Genomic DNA, 26,508 nt, shown 5'->3' on the forward strand with positions numbered 1-26,508 from the left:
TGATGCCCTTCCCAATCAAGAACTTCTGCCTTAAATATACCCAATGACTTGGCCTCCATGGCCATCTGTGGCAATGAATTCCACAGATTTACCACCTTCTGGCTAAATAAATCTCTCACCTCATCTATGTTCTAAATAGACATTCCTCTGTTTTGAGCTGCGCCCTCTGGTCCCAGACTGCCCCACTATAGGAAACATCTTCTCCACATCCACTATATCCAGGCCTCTCAACATTCGATGGGTTTCAATGAGGTTCTCCCTCATTCTCCTAATGCCAACGAGTACGGGCCCAGAGCCGTCAAACACTCCTCATATCCTTTCACTCCCAGGTTCATTCTCTTGACCCTCTCCAATGCTTTATAAAACATTAGCATTATATCCTTGCCTTTTGTATCACAACCAATATATGCTCTTGTTCAAAATTCACCACCGTCACCTTTGGTGGAATTGCTTTTGACAGCACATTTTGCAAACCATTGAAGGCAATGTGCCTGGTAGATAATGGAGTTCCACTGTGGCACAAACTTGGGAAAAACAAGGGTAAGTTTGAAAAGAGGCAGCAGAAATTTCTTAAATCAATCTGCCAAAAGCACTGGCAATAATGGATGTAGATTATGAAAATTTTGCTCTGTGCCTTGTATATATTACACAATCAGAACTAACAAGAGCAGTCTTGGTTGGAAACCACTATCTAGCAATTTTCCCCTTAGACACTGATATCCCTGGGTTTTAACGATACATGGAACAAATAATCTGTGATTACAGCTGCTTTGTTCAAGAGAGGCAATAAGCAAGGACTCTGCAAGCAGCTACAAGGATAAACACTTTGATTCTAATTTAAAAGGCTGCAGACAAAATAAATGAACAATTTCCCTGACTGAGATCAATACAGCTGCTTCTGAAGTTAATACTGGATTGATTAGCACTAAATGAAACAGAAAAGTCCTTTTGCTGGGTTATCCGCATTGATGCTTTGAGAATGTTAATGTTGCAGTTATATTTATAGGGAAGCAATGAAGTGCTGCAGACTATTAATCAACAGAAAGAAATCTCAAATCCCAGCTTTCAAGATAATTCAGCTTCAAAAGGAAAATAACTAAAAATAAAAATTTGGATTGTTGATTAACAAAAACCCCATCTGGCTTCCTAAAGATCTATCTGGACTGGTCAATTATGTGAACTGACATGAACACCGATGTGCTTGACTCTTAATTACCTCTGAGATAGCTGAGCAATAATTCACAAGTATCAGACGACTATAAGCAGTTCAAGAGGAACCAGTGAGAGTATAAATATTGACACACTTGAGACTTTCCCGTGGTAATTTTGTTTATCTATCCCTAGGAATGAATCTTAAACAAAGATTGTTGTTAAATAAATGCCTGCTCAACATGTAATATTGCCTGGAACCCAACCTTCTTTAAAATGATGAGGCGACATTTTATAAGTCTTTTCCTTGGATGGTAAATTGAGATTGAGGTTAACTTAGATAAAACTGGGTTGAGCTGAGGTCGTTGATAAGGCCAATGTGGGGACTCCAGACACCGCCCACCCCCCCACGGATGAAACAGGTATTGGCCAGCTGAGTGGGTGAATGATGCTCTGTGAGCTAACCTGATTTCCACTGTTCTGTGTGCTCCCAATATATGGCTGCAAGGTTCCAATACCACTTTGAATGTGTCTTCTCCACTTATGAGTGCTCACAATCAGTGGGAATGCTACATTTCTTCAAGGAGACTCTCAGCACATCCTTGAAACTTTGCCTTCATAACTAAAAGCGCAATCAAAGACAGACAGATTTCAGCCATCATTAACTATTTTAATCAAATTAAATAAATCGACCAGTTGTGAATTGCTAAATCTAGTGGTAGGATTACTTGTATGCAATGCATGTTTCTGAACAGTCTTCTCTTTAATAATAGCAAGTTTTTGAATTTCATTTTTAAATAATCTTAAATATTAAGGCTTTGAAATTTCTGGGTCATGAGTGTCAGGCTGCTGGTTAATGCAGTGGAAGAGTGTCAGATTTTGGAACTTCACATCATTGGCAGAGTTGGTATAGATTTTACAGTATACATTTTGGTTACCAGCTATGGGACTTCACTGCCACAAGGCAATCCTAATTAAGTCAGATTCCTGGTTTGTTTTTCTTTCCACTATGTAATCTGTTTTTGTCGCAATAATGCCTTCTTCATTCCTTGATGAATCTTGGAATCCAATTTCCCTGTAGGAAACACAAAGGATATAAATCTGTTGGAGAGCAAGCAATATTACTATGTTAGTTTATAAGCAGAAACAAATGCATGCATTTTTCCAATCCATCTGAAACTGGTTGTTTTTCTAATACTTAATTCAGGATTAATAGACAATTATGGTTAATAGACAATTATGTATCATAGCTAATTTATAATGAGATCTATTATATGTTTTAAATAAGCAATGCTCAGGACAGTAAGCATCTGGATCCAAGGACAAGTAATTTTAGTAATTACTGGAGCCAAGGACAGGACAAACTTCCCTTTCCAAAATAATAAAGACTAAGGACCACAATAGCAAATATGAATCATTGTATTTGTGGCTCCAAACAAGCAGATTTGATAAAACCTCATCAAAATAATTTAAAAATGATTCCACTATTCCATCAAAGCCTTTTGGAAACTAGCCAAAGTATTAATGACTACAGTTAAACAAATGAATTCTCTCGTGTATAATTAGCTCTGCAATATCAAAATCTTCCCTGTTTTTCATTACTGTTAATTGCAAATCATGAATGATGAATGTCTATTATGTGTGAATGCACCAAGCTGCTGAAACAGAAGGCGACTCAGAATAAAAACAATATTTTTGCATGAATCAAATAGAATCGATTACAGATTCAGCGGAGTCAGATACTGGACAGGTACCGGAACTTGAAATATCCTCCTTCGGGAAATGTAGCTTCACCTCTTTGGTGGTTGCTGGAGAACTCACAAACATTTCCTCTGTTTCCTGTCTTTCTGCTCTCACCAAACTCTCCCACCCCATACAGAGCAGAGAGAGGACCCCTGGTTCTTAGCTTTCACCCCACCAGCCTCTGCACCCAGCACAAAGTCCTTCTTCATTTCTGCCAGCTCTACTGGAATCCCACCACCAGCTGCATGTTCCCCTCCACATCCACCCTTTCTGTTTCAACAGGGACCACTATCTCTGCGATTCCTTGGCCCACTCATCCCTTCCTGCCCATCCACTCCCCCCGGTAAGGAGGTGCAGTACCTGTCCCTGCACCATCTCCCTCACCAACATCCAGGGACCTAAACAGCCCTTCTGGGTGAGGCAGACATTCACGTACAACTTCTCCAACCTATACTATTGCATCTAGTGCTTGTTGTGCTTGGGTAGCCTTCAGCCCAAGGGTAGGTTACACAAAAAGAGCAAGCACCAAACACAGTGGACCACATACCTTTCCATCTGGGTTTCCTTTCCTTTGGTTCGCCTATCCTACTCTCCTCCCCCACCATCTGACAACATCTCTCCCTTATCTGTTTGTTCCCATCACCTTTCAGACTCTGTTGCCCCTGCCTCCCACCTCTACGTACTGGCTATCTTTCCTCCACACTCAGTCCTGGTACAGGATTGGATATAAAACATTGACCATCTCTTTGCCTCCTCAGATTCCTGACCTGCTGAGTTTCCAGCTGGTTATTTTTCTTTACTGCAGATCTTTTGCCAGTAGAAGGCAATGACACAATGTGAATTAAGACAACTCTGAGACAAGGTATTTTATCAGTGGAAGAAAACTGACATCGAGTGAGTAGCCACAAAAAAACGGTGCTTCTTGCTCGCTAGCCAATTAGTCCACTGGGGTTGGAATCCTAGTTCCAAACACACATTAGCTGTTGACTCAGTACATAAAATAAAAATCACTTCAATACCTTCAGCTGCAGTGACTGAACCACAGGACATGTCTTTCATTTGCACCATTGCTTGAACAGATGGCGAGATCTGTATATTTTTGTATCATCAATAGCATCCTTACACATGGACAAACATTCCCTTGTGCTATGTACAATGGAGTTCCCTAGTGATTAATGATTTTTGAAAGGGCACTGGAGGCCACACAACTAACGAGTGGCAGGACAATATTTTTTTCTCTTTTGAGAGGTGAAATCTAATTGCACATTCATGATCAAAGAGCAAAGCTACATTTCCAGCATGTGCTGATTCTGTAAAGCTATCTAGTTTCCGTATCAATTAGCAGCACATTATATAAAGTTAGTGACACACATTGAGAACACGGTGAATTGGCAGGACTCCAAAGGGAATACAGATGCTTGGTTTCTCTGCTGACAAAAACAATCTTCAGGCCAATCAGCTGCAGAAACTTCAGATTACTTTCTCCCTGCCTCCTTCTGGACCCATATCTCAGTCCCACAACTCTGTAACCATCTGTGGTCCACAGGCCACAGCATAACCAAAGTGCAATAACACCATTCCTCTTCATTAACTGCCAACAGGAAATCATGGAATAAAATTGGACAACTGTTAAAGAACAGGAGGAGACCATTCAGCTCACCGAGTGTATGTTGGTCCCTTCTACAATCAATCCCACTCACCCTGTCACCACCTAATTTAAATCACTCATCACAAGATAGTCCTAGTTATGTAACCACTGATGCCAGACAATCTCTGAAAAGTATTGACATGGCTGGGGTCACCCATCTTGTAAAGATACTGCCCAGAAGGCAATAGCAAGCAACTTGTGTAAAAACATTTGCCAAGGACAATTATGTTCATGGAAAGACCACGCTCGCCCACATCACATCATACAACACATAACGAACGAACCACAGATGTGATTTTCTAAGATCTAAAAGAAAGGGATTAGGTGAGGGAAGTGTGGGAGGATTTTTTAAAAATAGATTTTTAATTTGTGAGTGGAGGTGTGGGAAGGGGAGGGAGAGACGAACAGAGCAAAGCAGCTTCAGAATGAGGAAGGTAACTTTGCATCTGTGTATCTAAACTGAAGAATAGCAACCAAGGAACAAAATTATTATAATTTGTGCCAGGATACGTTAATGAATTGTGGATGACTTTAAATTAGTTGCAAAATAGCAATCCAAATAAGAAATATCTCAACTACAATGTCAAGGGAACTCAAAAGAAACAAACATTGACTGTCAACTCTTCCTGTCCTAGACTGCAATTTGCCCTTCACCAAATCTATCCAATTCATTTAACCTCAGGGAGATGCTGAGATAAACAGAAGCTTCTATGATAATAAAATGTGGCCACATTTTTGACAGAGAAATTTTTACAAAATTTCAGTGCATGAATTTAACATTACAATTATATTTCTCCAGATCTCTCAAATACAGAAATCACTTGTGTTCTGCACTTATTTGATAAACCACATCTATACTAATTACTATAAATGTCAAAACTATTAACTGGATTTAGCAGCTATTTATTAATGACTTCACAAGCACAAGGTCTTCTACTTTTCAACACACCCTGAAAAAGCCTTTTTAAAGATATTCACAATACTCAGAAAAATAATACCTTCTAATAACAGTGAGTTTGGCAGAGGACTAAGATAACATTATAAACAACTTGAGCTGTGCATCTGTACTCACAGCATTTAACATCAGCACAAAAAAAAGCTGTAAAAACTGGACAGTTCCTTAACAGAAACTATTTCAAGAGTATATACAGGCTGTGAAACACATACCTCAAGGATTTAATGCAGCCTCCACAGATACTAATACTTTTACAAGATGAATATAAACATTGTTTTCTGATCAGCAGTCCCCTGTTCATCCACAGAACTGTTACCCTCCTTTTTTCCCCTTTCTATGTTCACCCTTATGAGAGTGAAATCTCTTCATGTTGGTTTCAACCTGAATCCCCATTTTCCTACACACGAAGGTAATGTGAAGAACATCTTTACTCCATTCTTTTCAATTTCTTTGACAATGCTGGTAACCTTGAAGGATTTATCAGTTACACTGCGGCTACAGCTTTGCCTAGAAATAAATTCATCATTCAAATGGATATGACTAAGGCACTGCAGTCGGATTTGTAAACTATTATTTTGTGGAGTCCAGGTTACAGTAAGTCAGCTATTTAAAATGGAGGAACAGAGGGAGTAGAGGTTGGTTCATTAAAGGTATTGAAGGTGAAATAATTGAGGAATAGAGAGCTTTGGGGAACTGGCAGAGATGAGGAGGTGGAGCCACGATGATATAGAATGGTGAGGCAGGTTTGAGGGGAGAGGTAACCTACCCCTGCTCCTAGTTTTTGTCTGTATGCTGCTGTGCTGGCTGGATACTTTGCAATGAGTCTACACACACATGTATCTCTTAGTTTCAACTTCTTGAAAAAAATAACAAATTGCTCTTTAATTTACATCATGCCCATCACAATCTAGGGCATCCCAAAGAACCAGTGAAATACTTGTAAACATTGCGTCATCTTGCAAACTTGCCTATTGCAACTCCAATCATGGGATGCCTCTGCTGTTCACTAACCACTCATCAAAAATGAAAATTCTTTTGCCCACTTAAAAACACCCTCAAGCTGCCCTTGCAGATCTGCGTTCCTTCCCTCCTCTACAAGCGCCCACAGAAGTTTGGCACCATCTGCAAACCCAGCCACCTGACAATGAATTTGAGCAGCCTCATTGATATAAATTAGCCACACAAGTGGCTCATTATTGATTAGTATGGTTGAAAGCTATTTAATGTTGCTTTTGAGGTCTCTTACCACTTAAGTGGTAATGAATATACAGCTGGTAAAAGAAATTTGTGAGTTTTCTCAGCAGCCAGCACTAAAATGAACTCCAAGTTATTCAAAATAAATTGCATGGGAAGCTTTTTCCTGAAAACATGATGCTCAAAATCTGTTATTCAGCACAGGTAGCCAAGCTCACTTAGACACTGCCACACACAGAGCATCATTCAGCAGCGGAGTTATTACCATCCAATTGTGCATATACATAGCTCATTATGACCTCAGGATGTCCTGAAGTCACCATAATATATAAAGTATAACAATTGAACTGCACATTCCCCCATATTGTAATGGCTGGTAACCTGGTTTAGTGATGTTGATTTAATGATAAACATCCAACATCCTTTAAAACATTAACTGCATTCCATTGGGTCCTGGTAATTTAGTTGCCTTTAGCCACATTTTTTTATATAATTGTGTAATTGATTTATTATCGGCACATGTAGTGAGGTAGAGTGAAAAATTTGTTTTGCGTGCAAATCATATAGATCAGTTCAAAACACAAATATATTAAGGTAGGACAATGGGGAGAAGAACATAGTGTTGCACAGAAGAAGTGTATTGTTGGTAGACAATGAGGTGAATGTGCCAGGACAAGGTAGATTGTGAGAATAAGTTATCATCTCGTTCACACAAGAGGACAATACTTTATCCTTTGTGACTGGGATGTTTATTAGTTTCTCTTCTGCTAGTTGAAAGTCAGTCATCTCTTATCTCAGGGATCTTAATCTGACCTCATCTCCCTTCCTTTCCAGTCCTGATGAAGGGTTTCAGCCTGAAAAGTCAATTGTTTATTCATCTCCATGGATGCTGTCTGACCTGTAGAGTTCCTCCAGTATTTCATGTGTTGCTCTCAAGATAATTTTTTCCTCTTGTTAGTGTTTGCTCTCAGATCCTAAATTGTTTCCTGTCATTTGGCTGACCTTTGCCACTTTGTATGTCCTACTTTTCATATTCCCTATCCTTCATCTGCTGTTACCCATAGATGATGCCTTTTTCCACACAGATTTCTCCTTTCTAACTGGGATAAATTCCTACAGAGTGTAATGGACTAGCTGCTAGAATATTTGACATCATGCATCTTAGTTTATTTTCCCAGTCCTGCTTAGACAACTCCATCTTTGTGCCATTATAACTACCCAGTCAAAGTGGTTTTCACTCTCGAATAAAATAAAAATAAGAGCTACTACTAATCCTTCCTCATTATTCATGACTATATTTAAAATTCATACATATTGTCTAAGGAGCAATTCCAGGCGCACTCCAAAAGTATATTTCTACAATACCCTTATCAGTATGGTTATCCAATCAATATGTAAATTCAATTCTCCCATGACGATTATAGGTCCCTATAAGCATGCCCTAAATACTTTTCCATTTATGCTCCACCCTGTTGAGAGGTGACATTTTGAGAGCCTGCACAACTTCTTTCCCCTGATATCCTATTATTTCAATCCAAACCAGTTCTACATTGCTATCCACTGCTTCCATTCACAGCTCAGCATTACTTAGATACCTGGCACTGGCCTGGTCCCTGGAAACACTATAACCTGGAACACTGAACATCCAACATGGAAACACTGCAATCACATACCGTAACAGCTGTCAGGTGATACTCATACATTGCTATCTGTGTTGTCATGCATCTATCTTATTACAAATGTACTGCATTTAGCTACAGACTTCAGCTTTGATCTTTTTGTTTACAGATTTTACTAAGCCCTGATTTGCTCTGCGCTGCATACTTGGCAATACACAGGAATTACAGTGGATTCCAGTTAATTGGGCCATTGGTTAATCATTTATTTGGGACAACTCTGAAGGAACTAAAACTAATTGTGAAAATAGCTGGGATTCTGGGATTCCCTTTGTTTATTTGGGACACTATGCTGCTTAATTGGGACGGGAAACTGTTGCCAAACAGTTTCTAATTAGCATCAGTTGGATGCACTTGTGTGGCTGTTAAACACTACACCGTGCTAACAGCAAACAATTTTAAAATAGCATTAGTTATGTGTTCAAAAAGCAGTAATTTTTATCACTGATAGTTGGTGAGAAATAAGCAGTAAGACAATTCGGAACTATTTTGCTCACTGCGGTTTCAAGCATTCAGGCTTGGAGATATGGGAAACCACCAGGAATGAAAATGAACTGATTTCACTATTTCAGCAAGGTAGGGACTACTCGCAACTAACTACTGCAAGTTAGTTGAATTTGAAGATATAAACATCTTGAATGTTACAACAAAAATTACAATTTGGAGAATGCAACAGTTTCTAACTCGTGTCAGTCTTGTGTACCTATGTGGCTGTTCGACACTACATCAATCTTAGAGAGCAAACAGTTTTTAAATAGCGTCAGTATTATGTTATTCATTTGGGCTGACTGATGCTGAATAAAAAAGCAGTGGTGTTTGACACAATTTCATGCAAGACAGCAATGAAGACAGTCCATTATCTGCACCGGGTGCCTGCCTGCACTGAATTTATTTATTTACAGTCAATCAAAAGAACACAGCAGCATACTCTGGGTAAATTCTTCTGTTGATAACTATTAGGAACTGATACCATTTTATAGTACTGTAGTAATATTAGTAGTGTTCTAATTTGTTCTGTATTTCATTTAAGTATATAATTTGTTACTCAGTTTAACTGTAGTTAGCCTTTTTTCAACTATTTCCATGAAACTAATTGGGGCAGCTGGTTAATTGGACCAAAATGTACTGGTCCTGATGTGCCCCAATTAACTGTATATAGAAAAAAATAAATTAAGTAGTACAAACTGAGAGCAATAAAAACAGTGAGGTAGTGTTCATGGGTTTATTAGTATCAGATTATTCAGTAATCTGATAGAGGGGAAGGGGGAAGAAGCTCTTCCTGAATTGTTGAGTATATGTTTTCAGGCTCCTGTACCTCCTCCTCGAAGGTAGAAATGAAAAGAGGCATTCCTGGGGGATGGGAGTCCTTAATGAAGATGCTGCCTTCTTGAGGCCTCTCCTTTTGAAAGTGTTCTCGATGCTGGGGAGGTTAATGCCCATGATGAAGTTGGCTGTGTTTGCAGCTTTCTGCAGCTTTTCCAATCCTGTGCAGTGGCCCCTCCAGAGCACACGGCGATGCAACCAGTTAGAATGCTTGACACAGTAGAACTGCTTAAAATTGCAGGAGCCTTTGGTGGCATTATAGCCACTGCCGTGCCTTCTTTGTAATTGCATCAATATGTAGGACCCAAGACAGATCTTTCGAGATGTTGATACCTAGGAGCGTGAAACTGCTCTCCCTTTCCACAGCTGATATCTTGATGAGAACTGATGTGTGATCCCTTTACTTACTCTTGCTGAAGTTCACAACCAATTTCTTGGTCTTACTGATACTGAGCGTAAGGTTGTTATTGCAACACCACTCAACCATGTCACTCCTGCACACCTCTTGGTCATCATCTGAGATTCTACCAACAACAGTTGTGTCATCAGCAGATTTATAGATGGCACATGAGCTGTGCCTAGCCACAACAGTCTTGGGTGTAGAGAGAGTAGAACATTGAGCTAAGCACATATCCTTGAAATGTGTCAGTGTTGATTGTCAGTGAGGAGTTGATGTTATTTCCCATCTGCACTGACTGTGGTCTCCTGGTGAGGAAGTCAAGGATCCAGTTGCAGAGGGAGGTACACAAGCCTAGGTTTTGGAGCTTGTTGATTAGAACTGAGGGTATGATTGTGTTGTACACCGAGTTGTAACCTATAAACAGCAGCCTTACATAGGTTCAATGAGATTGCATCTGCTGTAGACCTATTGTGGCAACAGACAAATTGCAGTGGCTCCAGGTCCTTGCTTAGGCAAGAGTTGATTCTGGCCATGACCAACCTCTCAAAGCACTTCATCACAGTAGGTGTGAGTGCCAGTGGGCAATAGTCATTGAGGCAACTCACCCTGGTCTTCTTGGGCACTGCATATTGTTGCCCTTTTAAAGCAGTGGTCACCTGCGGCTGCAGCAGTGAGATACCGAAGATGTCCTATCAAGCTTACGATATAAGGCACAACAGATCAGCTAAGTATAATGTTTTTCTTCAATATGGGCACCATGTTTCAGAAAGACCCTTAGATAGAAAGGTAAATAAGATAGACTAGAATGCTAACAAGACATAGGTTATGTAGAAACTAATCCACAGGACTAAGAAAAAAGAAAATTTAACAACTGTTCACAGCAGGAATGTGGAGTCACTTTTCAGTGGACGAAAGATTAATGACCAGAGGGCATTACCCAGCAAATAGGTGAACAAAATGGTGGTTCACTACATAGAAACAATCTTCTGGAAGGAATGATCCAAAGGGTAATGTGAAGCAGATTCAACGAAAACTTTCAGTAGGGAATTAGATTATGTGTATCCCGCAGTTATTGGTCTCTTCAGCAGTTAAGATCGATTTTTGACCTCACAATCTACCTCGTTATAATTTTGCATTTTATTATTTATCTGCACTGCACTTATCTCTGTCACTTTTATACATTATTTTACATTGTTATTGTTTTATGTCAATACACTGTGTAATGATTTAGTCTGTATTTCAGTGTGCATGACAATAATAAACCAATAAGTGAAGGAGCAGAGGTGTAGATTACATGGAAGAGGCAGAAAAGCCCTAAAGTTATCATTGCTATCCACCTCCACCATTCAAACTTACTCCCCAAGGGTTGGCACCAGAGTGACTTGCAAGAATGCTGTGCACGTTGGTACAACTTTAAAATATGTGGCAAAGTTACAGTTGTATAAAGTAACCCAATTCAATTGAACTGTAGCTGCTGTATGCAACTTTATGAGTTCCAGTTAACACGGAAGAGCAACCCAGGGAGCCTCTCCATAAGTGGTCTGGTCATAAAGTCAAGGCAACAAATCCTAAAACTGAAGGAGATTCCAGTCTTCATTGGATTGAGACACACCAACCTCAAAGAAAATGATACCTTACTTCTTTAGTGACAGCAATGACACAACTGACTTTAAACAGCAATCACCCCAAACTGCAGGAATGCTGAGATGTGTGATGACTACATGATTTCATTGTGGCTTTTTCCAAAAATAAACTTTATTCATAAAAATATATACATGTACAAAATTACACAGTGCATGGCTCTCTTTAGGTTCATAATGTGATTCAGTTTACAAAGTGACAGTGATACACATGGGTAAAGCTTTCATTCTGTCTACAAAAAACCATTACCATTCACATAGTCGCCTGGGATAATGCAAACTTTTAGTGTTTGGGAGGCTTCTACACCAGAATTAGTGCCTGAATCTCCAGTTGCAGAGGAGCCCCAGACTGTAGACTTTCTCTGCAAAGCCTAGGTGTTGGCTGCACCAAACATCAATGTGTCTCTCAGCATGTACTCCTGCAGCCTAGACTGTGCCAATTGGCAGCACTCTGTTAAATGACATCTCACTATGCTGGAGGATCAAGAAGTTTCAGGCAAATCAAAGAGCGGCTTTTACTAAATGAATCATCTTTCAGCAACACTTGATGTCCATCTCTGTGTCCCTAGGAACTGCCTGTAGACCAGAGAATCCTCCGCTACACAGCTGCTTGGAATCAACCACCACAAGGCATCCTTCTCCACAAGTACACAATCTGCAAAGATCTGGGTGACTGTTGCTTCATTGTACCTGTCCGAGGGCAGCATACATTGGGATTGAGTCTGACTGTGCAGACCATAGGGCAAAGGAACAGAATTAGGCCATTTTGCCCACCCAGTTTGTTCTACCATTCCACTGTGGCTGATTTATTGTCTCTCTCAACACCATTCTCCTTCTTCCCGTAACCTTTGACACCCTGACCAATCAAAAACCTATCAACCTCCACTTTAAATATACCCAATAACCATCTCTAGCAAAGAATTCCACTGATTCACCTCTGGCTAAAGAAATTCTTCCCATCTCATATCCAAAGAGATGTCCTTGTATTCTGAGGCTGTGTCCTCTGGTTCAAGACTCTCACACTATAGGAAATATCCTTTGCTCATCCACTCTGTCTATCTGGGCCCTTCAATATTCAATAGGTTTTAGTGCAATTCCCCCAACTCCACTCACCTTCGTGCTGGTGAAGGTGCATTCTGCCAGGGGATTTGGACAGTCTGCTCAAGGAGTGACCCCACAAGACCCATTGTGTCTTTAGCTCACACTGCCTGTAGGATGTTCTGTGCTGAAATCTGCCTGATAAAATTGTGGTCCAAGGTTGTTTTCCTGAGAGAGCTTTCCCACATTGGACAGGTAGTGTAACAATGTCCAATTTACTAGGACATAGAGAGAAAGCAGATCCAAACCTATCCTTCACAGCACTGGGGAACAGGTCAAACCTTTGCGTGTAGCACCACTTGATGGCCTATGTACTTTGGTTCCAAACAGTCTGATGCATGCCCACATAATGGTGGCCATCAAAAATCACAATGAGGTTATTATCACTATCTTATGTGAAATGAAGTTTGTTGTTTTATAACAGCAGTACAATGCAAAGACATAACATTATTATAAATGACTAAAACAAATAAATAGTGCAAAAAGAAAGGAACAGTGAGGTACTGTTCATGGACCGTTCAAAAACATGATGGTGGAGGGGAAGAAGCTGTTTCTGAATTATTGAGTTTGGGTCTTCAGGCTCTTGTATCTTCTCCTTGATGGTAGCAATGGGAAGAGAGCAAGACCTGGGTACTGGAGGGGTGTCTTTGATGATAGATGCCACTTTCTTGAGGCATTGCTTCTTGAAGATGTCCTTAATGGTGGGGAGGATCATGCCTGTGATGGAGCTGGCTGAGTGTACAACCCTCTTGTGATCCTCAATATCAGTGATGCAACCGGTCTGAATGCTCCCCATCATACAGCAAAAGAAGTTTGAAAGAGTCTTTGTGACATACAAAATCTCCACAAACTCATTACAAAGTGGAGCTGCTGGTGTGCCTTCTTCATGATTGCATCAATGTGTTGGGCCCTGGATAGATCCTCTGAGATGCTGATATCCAGGAACTTGAAGCTGCTAACCCTTTCCATCACTGATGACGAGGACTGGTCCCAACTTCTTCCTTAAGTCCACAATCAATTCCTTGGTTGTGCTAATGTTGAGTGTGAGGTTGTTACTGTGATGAGGGCAATGTTATGTACACCTTTTTCCCATTGTCCAGGGACTTGTCAGGCTCATTCCATCTTGGATCTCCAGCTGAACCGGATGATGGCTTGGCTGATTGCCAGGCAGGAATATGACTCATTTATTTTATTGTAAAGCTCCAAAGCTCCTAATAGAACTGCTGTTGAATTGTTTTCAAGAAGATTACTTTTCTGCTTTTAAGTGAGGATGATTGGATTCAGCGCTTTCAACTTACACTGAACTCTGTGAGTCACCAACAAAGCAGTCACCATTTTGGCCAACACTGCGTTGTTTTTGTGTATTATTCACATCCAAAGTCTGTCCTCTTCTGGCTGCTTGTATGCAGATCTGCACTGAAATTAAAACAATGAACAGCAAGCAGTCCAGTGTTCTTGGGTTCTACTGTTCGACCTTCAATTCCCTAACTAATATAATTACTGCAAAACTTAACAAATTGTTTGCAGAGAAACATCAAACGATATTTCTCTACTGCTATACTTCACTGGCACTAACTACATTTTAATTCAAGTATAAATAATTGAGTGCTTATTAGCAATCCAAACCAGAGATTAAAATACAATTTTAACTTTAAAAAAAATCAAAGACCAAACCCATCCTGGACATACTTTTTTTCTCCCTTCTCTCACCGAGCAGGAAGTACAGAAGTCTGAAAACTTGTACTCTTGGGCTCAAGGACAACTTCTATCCCACTATCAGATGATTGAATGGACCTCGCATATGAAAAAGATGGACTCTTGGCTTCATTTTTCAGTAGCTTTTACACTTTGTTCTGCGTTGATACTGTTTTATCCCTCAATGCACTGGGTAATGATTTGATCTGTATAAACAGTATGCAAGACAAGCTTGTCACTGAATCTTGGTACATGTGACAAATATAATAAACCAATACCAAAATTTACATAACAGAATGCTGCAGAGGCTTCAGTGATCCAACTTGACCCAAGGAGATTTTCTCTACAGTTCAAAATGCCTCAAAATCAGTGCAGGCACATGTACATACGAGAGTCAGATGGGTGGTGCTTTTTGATCCAAGCATACAGATGTAGGCCATTCAATCCAGAGTTCATTTGAAAAGCTGATCTGTATCCTGATGTCACATTCCTGGTGGTGCCATACCCCTACTGAATAATAATTCACAAATAAAAATAGAACATGCTGGAAACTCTCAGCTGGTCCAACAGAAGTATTGGGTGAGAAATAGAATGAAAATTTTTGATCACTCTTCTTCTTTAGACCTGATTTGCCCTTCATTAATAATTTGAAATGTAAATCATATCACCTTCCATAGATGCCACCTGACCAATTATCAGCTCATCACAAATACAAAAGATTTGCAGATGCTGGAAGTCCAGAGGAACAAACATTAAATGCTGGAAGAACTCAGCTAGCCGGGTGACATTTACGAAGAGTAATGAACAGTTGATGTTTCAAGTTCAGACCCTTCATTAGGACTTCATCTGGGAGAAGACAGCTCCAGATTTCCGCTTTTCTTCATGTGGAGAAGTGCAACTTCTTGTCATTCCTAGAAATCTAAAGCAAAACACCAAGAAGCTGAAGGAACCTATAAAGGGAGATAGTCAGCCAACGCTTTGGGTTAAGACCCTTCATCTGGACTGGGGAAACCTGGGATGTCAATTTTCCATTTCTCCCCATAGAGGCTGCCTGATCCGCTGAGTTCCTCCAGCACCTTGGTGAGCCATTTCTGATTGGTCCAGCTCCAATCTTATATAGTTTCATCTTGTATTCTGCTGCCAGAGGAAATATCTTCTCAGCATCTACCTAATCAAATCCTTGAAACTTACAAACAACTTCAACTGCATCAGATAATCTTCTGAAATCATTGCAATAAAAATCAACTCTTTGGAATCACAAACATGAGAAAATCCACAGGTGCAGGAGATCCAAATCAATATACACAAAAATGCTGGAGGAACTCAGTAGGTCAGGCAGTATCAATGATTAAACATCAAGTTTAAACATTTGATATTTTGGCCCAAGACCCTCGAGGTTCCAAAGAGCTGATGCTCTTTGGAAACTGTTCTCACGGATGAATCTCAGACCTAGTGTGTTGTCTCAGATCAGCGCATGCCCATTCAGATGCTTTTTAAGCTGTGGAGCCCAGAATGAATGCAATGCTTCAGCTGCAGTGTAACCACACTATCACAGAACACCACTCCTTTGTATTCCAGATAATGGGAGATATCTCTTAAAAGGGACATTGATATTTTTCTCTTCAAGTGGAACACACAAAGCAAGAAGGCACTGAGCCAGAAAGCAGGGGATGCCGTCTTACCATGCCTTTGAAATACACAGAGCACAAACAGGAGGCAAGTGGTATTCTTGCACTTAAATGCTGAAAAGCAGCGATGTGTTATGAGTTCCAGCACCACCTGCTCTCAATCTGCACTGCAGCAATTCCATCTCTTGAGCCCATGTGCTGGACCAGGTGGGGGAAGGGGGCTGCAGTGAGTTACCGGTTATTGTAGGCAGCTTTCTTGCTTGGGAAAAGTCAAGCAGACAAAAATACAATTTCAAAGCATGTTTCAGTGCAAGGTACTCTCCCAGGCACTTACATAAACATCAATTATCACGTCGTAAAAAGGGGCACCTGGCAGTCATCGGCATTGAATGACCAGGGACAGCAGCTGCTCTTAATATTGAACTCACAAAGCAGACCACCAGAACACTCTAATTACACACTGCCTTGTTGCTCTCAAAGACTTGGGGGCTTTCCAGTGTTGACCCTCTGCACAGGCCCAACCCATTCACTGGAAAGGCTACGTGTCAATTTTACAACTGCTGTGATGTGCTAGTCCTACTTCTTGCAGCTCACCTAATGGCATTAGTGAGAAGGCAGTTTCACATTAACACAGAGTATTAGAAGCGGGACTGTTATCATTACTGCTTTCACGTGGCTCAAATGGTAATCATGAAGAAACATCTGAACCCCACAGCCTGAACTTCACTGAATAAAATGTTATGCACAGAACCAAGATATATGCAAATCCTTGGCACTGTACAAGCAAATCTTCCTCAATCCATGATCTGTTTAGGATTCAATCAACATTTGGAAAACCTCTCTGGCTCTGTGCCAGGCTGGGTCTATGTGCCTTTGTGTTGTCATGCCAACCGAGACATAGCTGACTCGCTTGTATTTACATCTCAGAAAAAAGACTGGCATAATTAAAAGGACAAATGTAAATCCATTTAGTGACATAACTGGCTCAGTCGATGGAAATTATTTCTTCAAAATGTCTGTCAATATTGTTTTTTCCTGTCAAAAGCATCAGCTTCCAGATAATTCAGCAATGTGCTAATCTGTTCAAATATGAAAAAAGCATCTACGTAACGACACACTTAATTTAAAAGGTCCAAACAACTGCTGCTAAAATACACAGTGCTCTCTCCCACCCTTGGGCTCCGTCCATTTGTAGCAGAGGCTCGAAGCCAAGCTCTCCTCATACATGCAGAAAACTTGCATATGTAAATCACCACTACAGTGGACGCAAATTTCAACCAAGGTTTTCTTTTAAAAGGCTCTTTCATATAATCATAAATTCTACGAAGGCTGCAATGGCCAGTAAGTTCCTATTGCTGTTTAACATTTGGGTTTTGTACAATATGAGGATGTTTTTCCACAGCTGGGTACCTTCCGCTACCAGATTAGTGGATTGGATATGATGCCATTGTGAGCAACTGCACAAACATTGCATATTGAAAAGTAGTGGCACTGACACAGTGTACAGCAAGTTATAGACAGTAATGTTCTTGTTGCTTCCAATTGCATGAATAGAGAGGTGACTGACTCTTCCATGTCCTCAGGAAATACAAAAGCACTCTACAGACAATGTACTTTCATTGTAAAATAAAACATGCAGCAGGCAATTCATACATGACATGAACAGCATTGAGAAAGTGACGTGCTAATGATTTTAGGTGTTTTACAAGCAATAAGGATCAGAATCCTCTTTGAAACAACCATCAGCTCTGTAATGTTCCCCTGAAAGGGAAGACAGGGCTTAGTGGGACCTCAGATATTTCTGTAGCCTCCTCAGTGTCAGCTTCGATTATGTTGGAGAGTCCTTGGAGTTGAAGCCCCAACAGTCTGACTTGAAGGCAAAACTACTCCTACCATAGAATCATGGCTGACTTAATAAAATTGGATTTTATACCAACACCATGTGAACTATGTATTTTAAGGCAGACGATGTGCAGTAAATACAATCATTTGACAACGAAAGACTGCAGACACTGGAATCTGGAGCAATAAACAATATACTGGAGGAACTCAGCAGTTCAAGACAGCATCTGTCAGGGAAGGGATTTATCAACTCTTCAGGTCAAAACCCTGCATCATGTCCTCAGCATGCTGAGTTCCTCCAGCAAACTGCTTGCTGCTTCAAAGGCAACAATTTCACTTGCACAGTCTAATTAATAATTATTCATCTGTATCATCAATACAGGCAATAATGGGAATAATAGCAGCAAGATTGTACTTTCATTTCATAACCCTTCGACTTAAGTGATCTTTATAGGCGATAGGTAGCTCTCAGGATTTAAAAGGGCACAAAGATCAGAAACCTATGACAAGTTCACTCTGAGGGGCAGCTGAGCTACAAACCTGATGTTAAGGACATGTTTGCTCAACTATTCATCTTCATAATGGCACTTAAAAGGCTCATATAGTCATGTGTATTCAATAGGAGCGAGCACTCTATCATCCATGACAACAAAGCCATGTAGACTACAGATGTTTAATGGGAAGTGCAAATGGTCAAACACCAACTTATCTTTGGGATCTGAGCTCAGCTGCAACCACTGCCTTTTTTAAGGATAACAAGGAATTCAAAGCTAAAATTCCTTGTTTCCCATTTTACAAAACTCCTACAGACAAATACAGGCAAATAGAACTAACTCGATTAGACAACTTGACTGGCACAGTCAAGCTGGGCTGAAGGGCTTGTTTTTATGTTGCATTGCTCTATGACTCTACAATTTCTGACTAAGTGGCTCTGCTGAAAATAGAATGTTGCACACAAGCTACTCGGGATATATCATGCAGAACTGAAAGGGAGTTTTACAGTGCCTTAAAGGAATGGTGTTCTTGACCTGGTATTTCCTGCTGTAACATTCTTCCATGCAAAGCAATCAAGACCAGGAGCAGTGGTGTATTTAACAGGTAATTTGATAAGTGCATATAGGGGAGCCTGCGGAAGAAGAACAAATTCAGAAGATGTAGAGGTAAAGGTAGGCAAATGGGAGCAAATTTAGTTGGGACAGGAAAGAGAGGGTTGTGCTTATATATAGTGCCTTCATGACTCTTGCAATTCCAAAACATCTTACAGCTCTGAAGTACTCTGAAGCCTTACCATTGTTGTGACATAGGAAAAGTGGCAATGAATCTACATAAAGCCATCTCACTCAGAGAGCAAAGTGAAAACAAAATGTATTTTGTGATGTAGTTTTAAATGTAAATATCAATCAGGAAAATAAATTTCCATGATCTCCTTTGAAACAGTTATGTATTCATAAAACTACATGCCACAGAAAACAGACCCTTTGGCCTATCTTTCCCATGCTAACCAAGTTGTCTAATTGAACTAATCCCATTTGCTGCATTTGGCCCATACCTCTCCAAACGCTTTCTCTTCATGAACCTGTCCAAATGCCTTTTACACACCAGTACTTCCTCCCACAGTTTGTTTCTCGGGTCTCTTTCAAATCGTTCCTCCCTCACTCTAAGCCTATGCTTATAGCTTTGGACTCCCGCACCCTGGAGAAAAACCGGGCTATTCACCTTATCTATGCCCCTCGTGATTTTATAAGCCTCTGTAAGCTGAGCAACAAGGGGGAAAAATCCTGGCCTATCCAGTCTCTCCTTGTAGTTCAAATCTTCCAGTCTCGGTAACATCCTCATAAATCTTTTTGCACCCTTCCCAGTGTAAATATCCTTCTTTACAGGGCAGCCAGAACTGTATGCAGTTCTTTGATTATGGCCTTACATGGTTGCATCATTAAGTTCCAATTCCTATACTCAATCTTAATGTCCAGTGACAAGGAAACTTTTCATTTGAGTTGAGAGCAGAGATGAGCCTTTGGTTGGATGTCTCACTGAAAGATTAAACCTCTGATGTTTTAGTACCTTTTAAATATTTCTCTGAGCTGAATAACCTGCTTTACAATAAATGGTGTATGCACATTAATATTTGAGGGGTGTAACCAATATTCATTCCACAACCAACACATGAAGATGATTTATCTGGCAATAAATTTAAGTGTTCTTTGTGGAACTAAGTCTCTTCACAATCTGTACTTTATCATGCGAGAAAATACACAATTGGTTTTAAAAGTATTTTGGGATGCTCTGAAATTATGAATGCAAACCCTTTTTCCCCCACCTGTTTCTAAACATGCAAGAAGATTTTTGAAAGATACTCTGCAATATAGGGTAACAATTGACACATGTACATTTTGGCTCTCATTCTTGCTGTACTTAAAAGTTCTGAAGGTCAGTAACATTTCTTCTGCTCCATCTATGTGTGTGCCATAAAGCACTTCAATCATTTGCCTTGCATAACTCACACCATCACCAGGAACACATACTGAGTGGGAAGACATTTGGAGTCTTATTAAATTTAATACCTAATTCAGAAGAGTAACATTCACTCCTTTGAAAATAACTAAATTAGAACTCAAGCACTGCCACGGAAATTGTTACAGTCTCCAAAAGCATATGACCACCCTCAAATCCAGGTGGGCAATTTGGATGCATCTTTAAAGTGCAACTTGTCAAACAAGATTAAATTTAAGGTGATATTCCAGTTTTTTGACAGACACTTTTCAAGAGACTGCACTTGAGAAGCTGACAGGAAACAGGATGTAATGCCCTTTAGGAAAGTGTATTACACTGCATTATGGATTGCTAAAACATAGGTTTGTGCCTGAGATTTTTCCATTTTAATCAAAGCACTGAATAATGCCCAGAACAGAAGCCAAGAACACTGTAAAAGGATAAAGGAAAATAAAAGGAAGAAAATTGGTTCTTTTAAAAAGTTAGCCAAATTACTGTACTTTGACAAGGCCTCATCATATCCCAAAGGCATTCCCAATGCACTTTACAGCTAATGCTTTCAAAATGAATGTTACAATATAACTAAAGAACATAGCTACCTTGCACACTCAACAGTTCCATAAGCAACACCTAAAGTCAGGGGCTCCCAACCTTTTTCATGACATGACACCTTACTATTAACCGAGGGGTCCGTGGACCCCAGGTTGTGAACCCCTGCCTTAAATGAAAGGCCAATAATTTTTAGTCAGATCATGGCTCAGTGTTTTTTTGGATTCGTGGAGATGGTTTGGGGACAGAAAGGGAAGTTAGGGGCCAGGTTAAGGTTTTAGGGTGAGGGATGTGGGGAGGTTAGAGGAATTAGAGGACAGGTCTTAAACCTTAAGTCTCTTCATTCGAAAAACCGCAAAGCGGATGTGGGACATCCACAGACCATACCAGATGTCTGATCCACAGACCTGTGTGGATGAAGGCTGGTGACTCCCCAGGGTCAGCAAGTTCCATGTGGGCAAGAGAAATAAGGCCCAATGGCCCCCTGGGTTTGCAAATTGGACAGACTAGAGTTTGAGGCCTAGTGTGTCCTGGGATTGATGCCCCGTCAGTTAAGTTGGAAGCCTGGAGGTCATGACCCATTGGTCAGAGCCACTGGGTATGTAAATCTCCGCATATCTGCCGGGGTAGTCAAAAGCCCAATGTCTGCATGTCCGCATTGGAATCTGTGTCCAAGTTGCGGTCTGCTGGAGGCTGAAGAACACGAACTAACTTTAGGTTAGAGTGCTGTGTATATGCGTGGGTGGGAGCGAGGAACAGGAGCTTGTTTTGCTGCTGCTGTTTTTTAGATTAGATTACATTAGATTCAACTCTATTGTCATTGTGCCGAGTACAGATACGAAGCTAATGAAATGCAGTTAACATCTAACCAGAAATGCAAAGAATAGTGTTATTTACAAAATACCTGCGAATAAAAAGTAAGTGTTTCAGCACATAAATATAAAAGTACTGAGACAGTACAATATGGGTGCAATACTGCTTAGCACTGTGATGTGAGGCTCAGCAGGGTCACAGCTCAGGGAAGAAGCTCTTCCTGTGCCTGCTGGTGTGGGAGCGGAGACTCCTGTAGCGCCTACCGGATGGGAGGAGAGTAAAAAGTCCATGGTTAGGGTGAGATGCATCCTTGATAATGCATTTTGCTCTGCCCAGGCAGCGTCTATGGTAGATGTTCTCAATGGTGGGCAATTGGGTGCCGATAATCCGCTGGGATGTTTTCACTACACGCTGGAGTGCTTTACGGTCTGATACAGGACAATTGGCATACCACACAGAGATGCAGTTGGTGAGTATGCTCTCAATGGTACAGCAGTAAAAGTCCGTCAGTATCCTGGGACAGGGGTGAGCTTTCTTGATGCTCTGCAGGAAATAAAGGTGCTGTTGCACCTTTTTGATCAGGATGGAGGAGTTCAGGGACCAGGTGAGATCCTCGGAAATGTGGACACCAAGGAATTTGAAGCTTGGTACATGCTCCACTACAGCTCCGTTGACATAGATGGAAACGTGAATGTGGCTCCTAGCATGCCTGAAGTCACTTGTTGTGTTCTGTGTTGTTTAGCCAAGCATTGTGGGCTTGCTACGGTGGCAGCAGAATGTGTGGTGACACCTGAAAGCTGCCCCCAGCAAGCCTTGGGTGTGTTGGTTGTTAACGCTAACAACATTTTTCACCTTATGTTTCGATGTGCATGTGACAAGTAACATTGAATCTTTTATTGCCCATTGGAGCAAACAAATAAGAGTATTGGCATAAGTTTTTGCTTCAAAGAATGCTAAGGAAATTTCCTAATACACCCCATTATACTTTTAAGACTGTTGGCTCAAACAAAGATGCTGCTCAGTAAGTAGGATTAGGATCTTATCATGGAAAATGTGGAGCCAAAGCACAAAACAGTCACAGCACAATCTCTGAAAATCATGTAAATTTGGTTCCAGGGAGAACACAATCACAAGGAGCACTAGATATACTATATCTGTGCTCACAAACGTCAATGTCAAGGACATTTTTTCTCTAAAATCTGATCATCACAAACCATGGTAACCATGATACCTGTAGCCTTCTTAGTCACAGCTCCCAATTAAACACAGCTTTAATTGCAAGCCTCATTAAAAAATAATCACAGCTTTGGTATACATTTTGAAAGATGTACAAACAAGGAAAAAGGCATTCACTGGGCAATAAACCAGATGACTAAGAGGAGTTTGGACGAAGACAGACTTGAAATCAAAGCAAATTAGACTGAATTGTCTCACTCTCTTCTACTTGGCTTTGGAAAACATCAGCATTCCTGCTGCGATTTGTAATGAGGAAAATTATTGTCCCAGTCATTTGTTCCACTTTCAAATGACTGTTCTTCGTTATATCACTACTGCATCTCATTTAACTTTAGAGGCTGCCAATTATGTGTTACAAAGTTACTTGGCCTTGTTGTTGAATTATAAAGCTCCAATTCAGGTCAAGTTCCAAGAAATGTAAATTGGAAAATGGAATATGTTGAACTCGTGGGACTAAGAAGTCAAGCAGTTCATAAATATTTCCATGTTACATTCACTGCTGTTATGGGACAATCATTACTCCTACCAAAAGCATAAAATTGGTTCAAGGATAGTTATGAAAGATGAATGAGTTGCTCAAAAAATATTGGTCTCAGAAATCTAAAAGGTAGCAACTGAGATCACTCTGCCAAACTGTGTATGATGGTGTTTATCATGTCTTTGGTAACAGATTGGCAGTGAAATTGGTGGAATGAGGAACAGAAGCTGGGACAGACTATACTGTTCCTCACAGATGCTTCTGCATTTAATATTAAGGGAAATCAAATGCAGCCCAGGTTCCCCTTCCTTCATAACACTGTGCTGAAAAATCATTCCTTCAGCTTTGAATACACTCAATGACTTGAGTATTAGCATTTCTACAAGGCACAAAACTCTAAAGGTTCACAGACCAACCCCTTCCTAAGGTCTGCGATCCCTGGTTCTGGAAGCAGCAGCAGCAGCCTCTCCACATTTATCTTGTCCATTCATTTCATAATCTTGTATACATCAATAGTGACACTGTTCATTTTCCTAAACTCTGGTGAGCATATAATCTTCCTCACACTCCCAGGAATCAATCAAGGAATAAACACCACCTCCAAGGCAAATACACGATCTCTTGGGATTACAAGCTAAAACTACACATTCTGCTTACTCCAGGTGTCATTTCATTTTGGCCCCGATATAATTACAACAAGACTGCCCTACTTATTCACTCTAACCATAATAGGAAACATACCATTCTCCTTCCAAAATGTTTACTGTACCTAATGTTAATGCTAACTTTGCAATTCATGAACCAGCAAACTAAAATAATATACAGCATTCACCAGCTTATCAGCCTAACGTTTTTTCCTTCAGAGTATATAACCTCGTATTTCCCTCACAGCATTCTATTTCCATCTTTTTGCCCATTCACTTAATGTGCTTATTGCAGGCTATATACTCCTCACAACTGCAAACATACCAAGTTCTTACCATCAAGTAAAACCCAATATAAATTGTGAAGAGGTGAGAGTATATTATTGACTGACATCACAACTCTCTGGCAACCTAAAATCAACCCATTTACTTTATTTTCTACCTTTTATTAAATTCTCCATCCACATCATTATTTTATGAAAAAACCTCGTGTGGGATCTAAGTAAATACCTTTTTAAAAATCCAGATATACGGCAGCCACTGGTTCCACTACTAATTGCATCCTAAATGAGCTAACTAGATTTATTGAACTTCAGTTCTGTTCATAAAATCATGTTGACTTTTCTAGTTATATAATGAGTTTTAAAATTCCCTAACTTTAAAGAAAGATTGCAGTACTTTCTCAACAATTGATGGCAGGATGGTAGGTCTACAGATTCCCATTCCTCCTCTCCCAGCAATCCATGGTCGAGCTGCTATATTTGTTATCCTTCAATTCTTCCCTTATTTAATTAGCCATCAATGGATCAGTTTTTCTGAGGAACTTCTATTTCACAATAAAATGAGTATCTGTTGAATGCCATGAATTGTTAGTTAAGTTTATCTGCTGGTAAACCTTTTAATTTCCCAATATACAGGTAGTTTGTAATTGACTTGATTTAAATTCAAATCTTGGACTTCTGAATAATCTTGCTCTTCCTGAATTGTATTTTTTTTAATATCTCAGTTGAGATTATTTCCATACCTCCCTGTCCCCACCCAAAAGGAGAATCCTTTATTATGAAGATACAAATCAATTTTGCCTCCACACAAGAGAGTCTAGAATAACTCTATCCAATTGTGTTCAGATGTAATTGCTCTGGAACACTGCCCAAAACACATTCAATGAATTCATTCTCAAAACAAGCCTCCAGCATTCTGTGCGTGTTGCTCAAGATTTCCGGTTTGATTAAAGTCCCCAATGATTAATATATTTTGCAGTTAGATTTTCTGTCTTGATTACTCTTCTTCTGAGGAAATCCAACAGGATGAAGAATAACTTCTGTAGCACATATGGGAACTACATACTCTTCCACCGTTGGGGAGGGAGGTGGCTGACAAGGCAGCCAAGTGAATAGTTTGAGGGGTAGTGAGCTCCATACGGTGTGCTATGGAGGGGCCACTGCACAGGATCGGAAATAGCTGTAGGAAGTTGCATACTCAGCTAGCTCTATCATGGGCATGACCCTTCCCAGCATGGAGGAGATCTTTAATAAGTAATAGCTTGAAAAGGTGGCATCCATCACGAAGGATCCCCATCATCCAGGACATCTCCCCTTCTCATTGCTACAATCAAGGAGTGGTACAGGAGCCTGAAGATAAACACTCAATGTTTCAGGAACACTACCTCACTATTTTTTCCTCTGCTTTTTCACTACAAACACATTTCTTATTGTAATACATAGTTTTATGTATTGCACTGTACTGCTGCCACAAAACAACAAAATTCATGACATTTGTCCGTGAAATTAAAACTGATTCAGATTCTTGTTCTGTCAATTACACCTCTGTGTACTCCCAACATATGCACTCAAGGTCTCAATACTGTCCCAAATGCCGCTTCTTCACTGTCAATGGTCATGGGCCAGAGTCCCAAGGAATCAGTGAGAATATTGCGTTTCTTTAAGGAGGCGACAAGGGCAACCTTGAATCTTTTTCTGTATTTATCAAGTAATGTCCTCCACCAGGGCTTGGAACTGTGTCAATTTCTTGATGAGGACTTTCTTCAACTGCTGCTGCTGTGAGGAGGACTGTAAACCACAGCCATAGAAGGATTTTCTCTCCAGTTATCCTGCAGAGTGTTATTCTGGGCCATGTCCACACCAAAAAAATCATCCTCTCCTCCACGGACTTGACACTTCTTGCTGTCTCAGTGAAGCGTTCACCCCAGAAATTCTCTCTTCTCTCCTCTCCCAGTGGGGCAAAGGGACGAAAGCATGTACCATTAAGCTAAAGGACAGCTTTTATCCTGCCGTTGTAAGACAACTG

At 40.3% G+C, this 26,508-nt stretch overlaps 1 protein-coding gene across 1 annotated transcript in view; it reads right to left on the bottom strand.

Moving 5' to 3' along the window:
* Nucleotides 1–1,798: 1,798 nt before the first annotated feature.
* Nucleotides 1,799–26,508, bottom strand: part of trip4 (thyroid hormone receptor interactor 4) — a 108,478-nt gene continuing 83,768 nt past the window's right edge. The window contains exon 13 of the mRNA XM_059946873.1: nt 1,799–2,224. Within this exon, the coding sequence (XP_059802856.1) occupies nt 2,157–2,224 (68 nt within the window). The 3' untranslated portion in view covers nt 1,799–2,156. The remainder of the gene's footprint in view (nt 2,225–26,508) is intronic.

This window comes from Hypanus sabinus, chromosome 21 (genome assembly GCF_030144855.1).
Source record: "Hypanus sabinus isolate sHypSab1 chromosome 21, sHypSab1.hap1, whole genome shotgun sequence".
In the NCBI taxonomy this organism is placed as follows: Eukaryota; Metazoa; Chordata; class Chondrichthyes; order Myliobatiformes; family Dasyatidae; genus Hypanus; species Hypanus sabinus.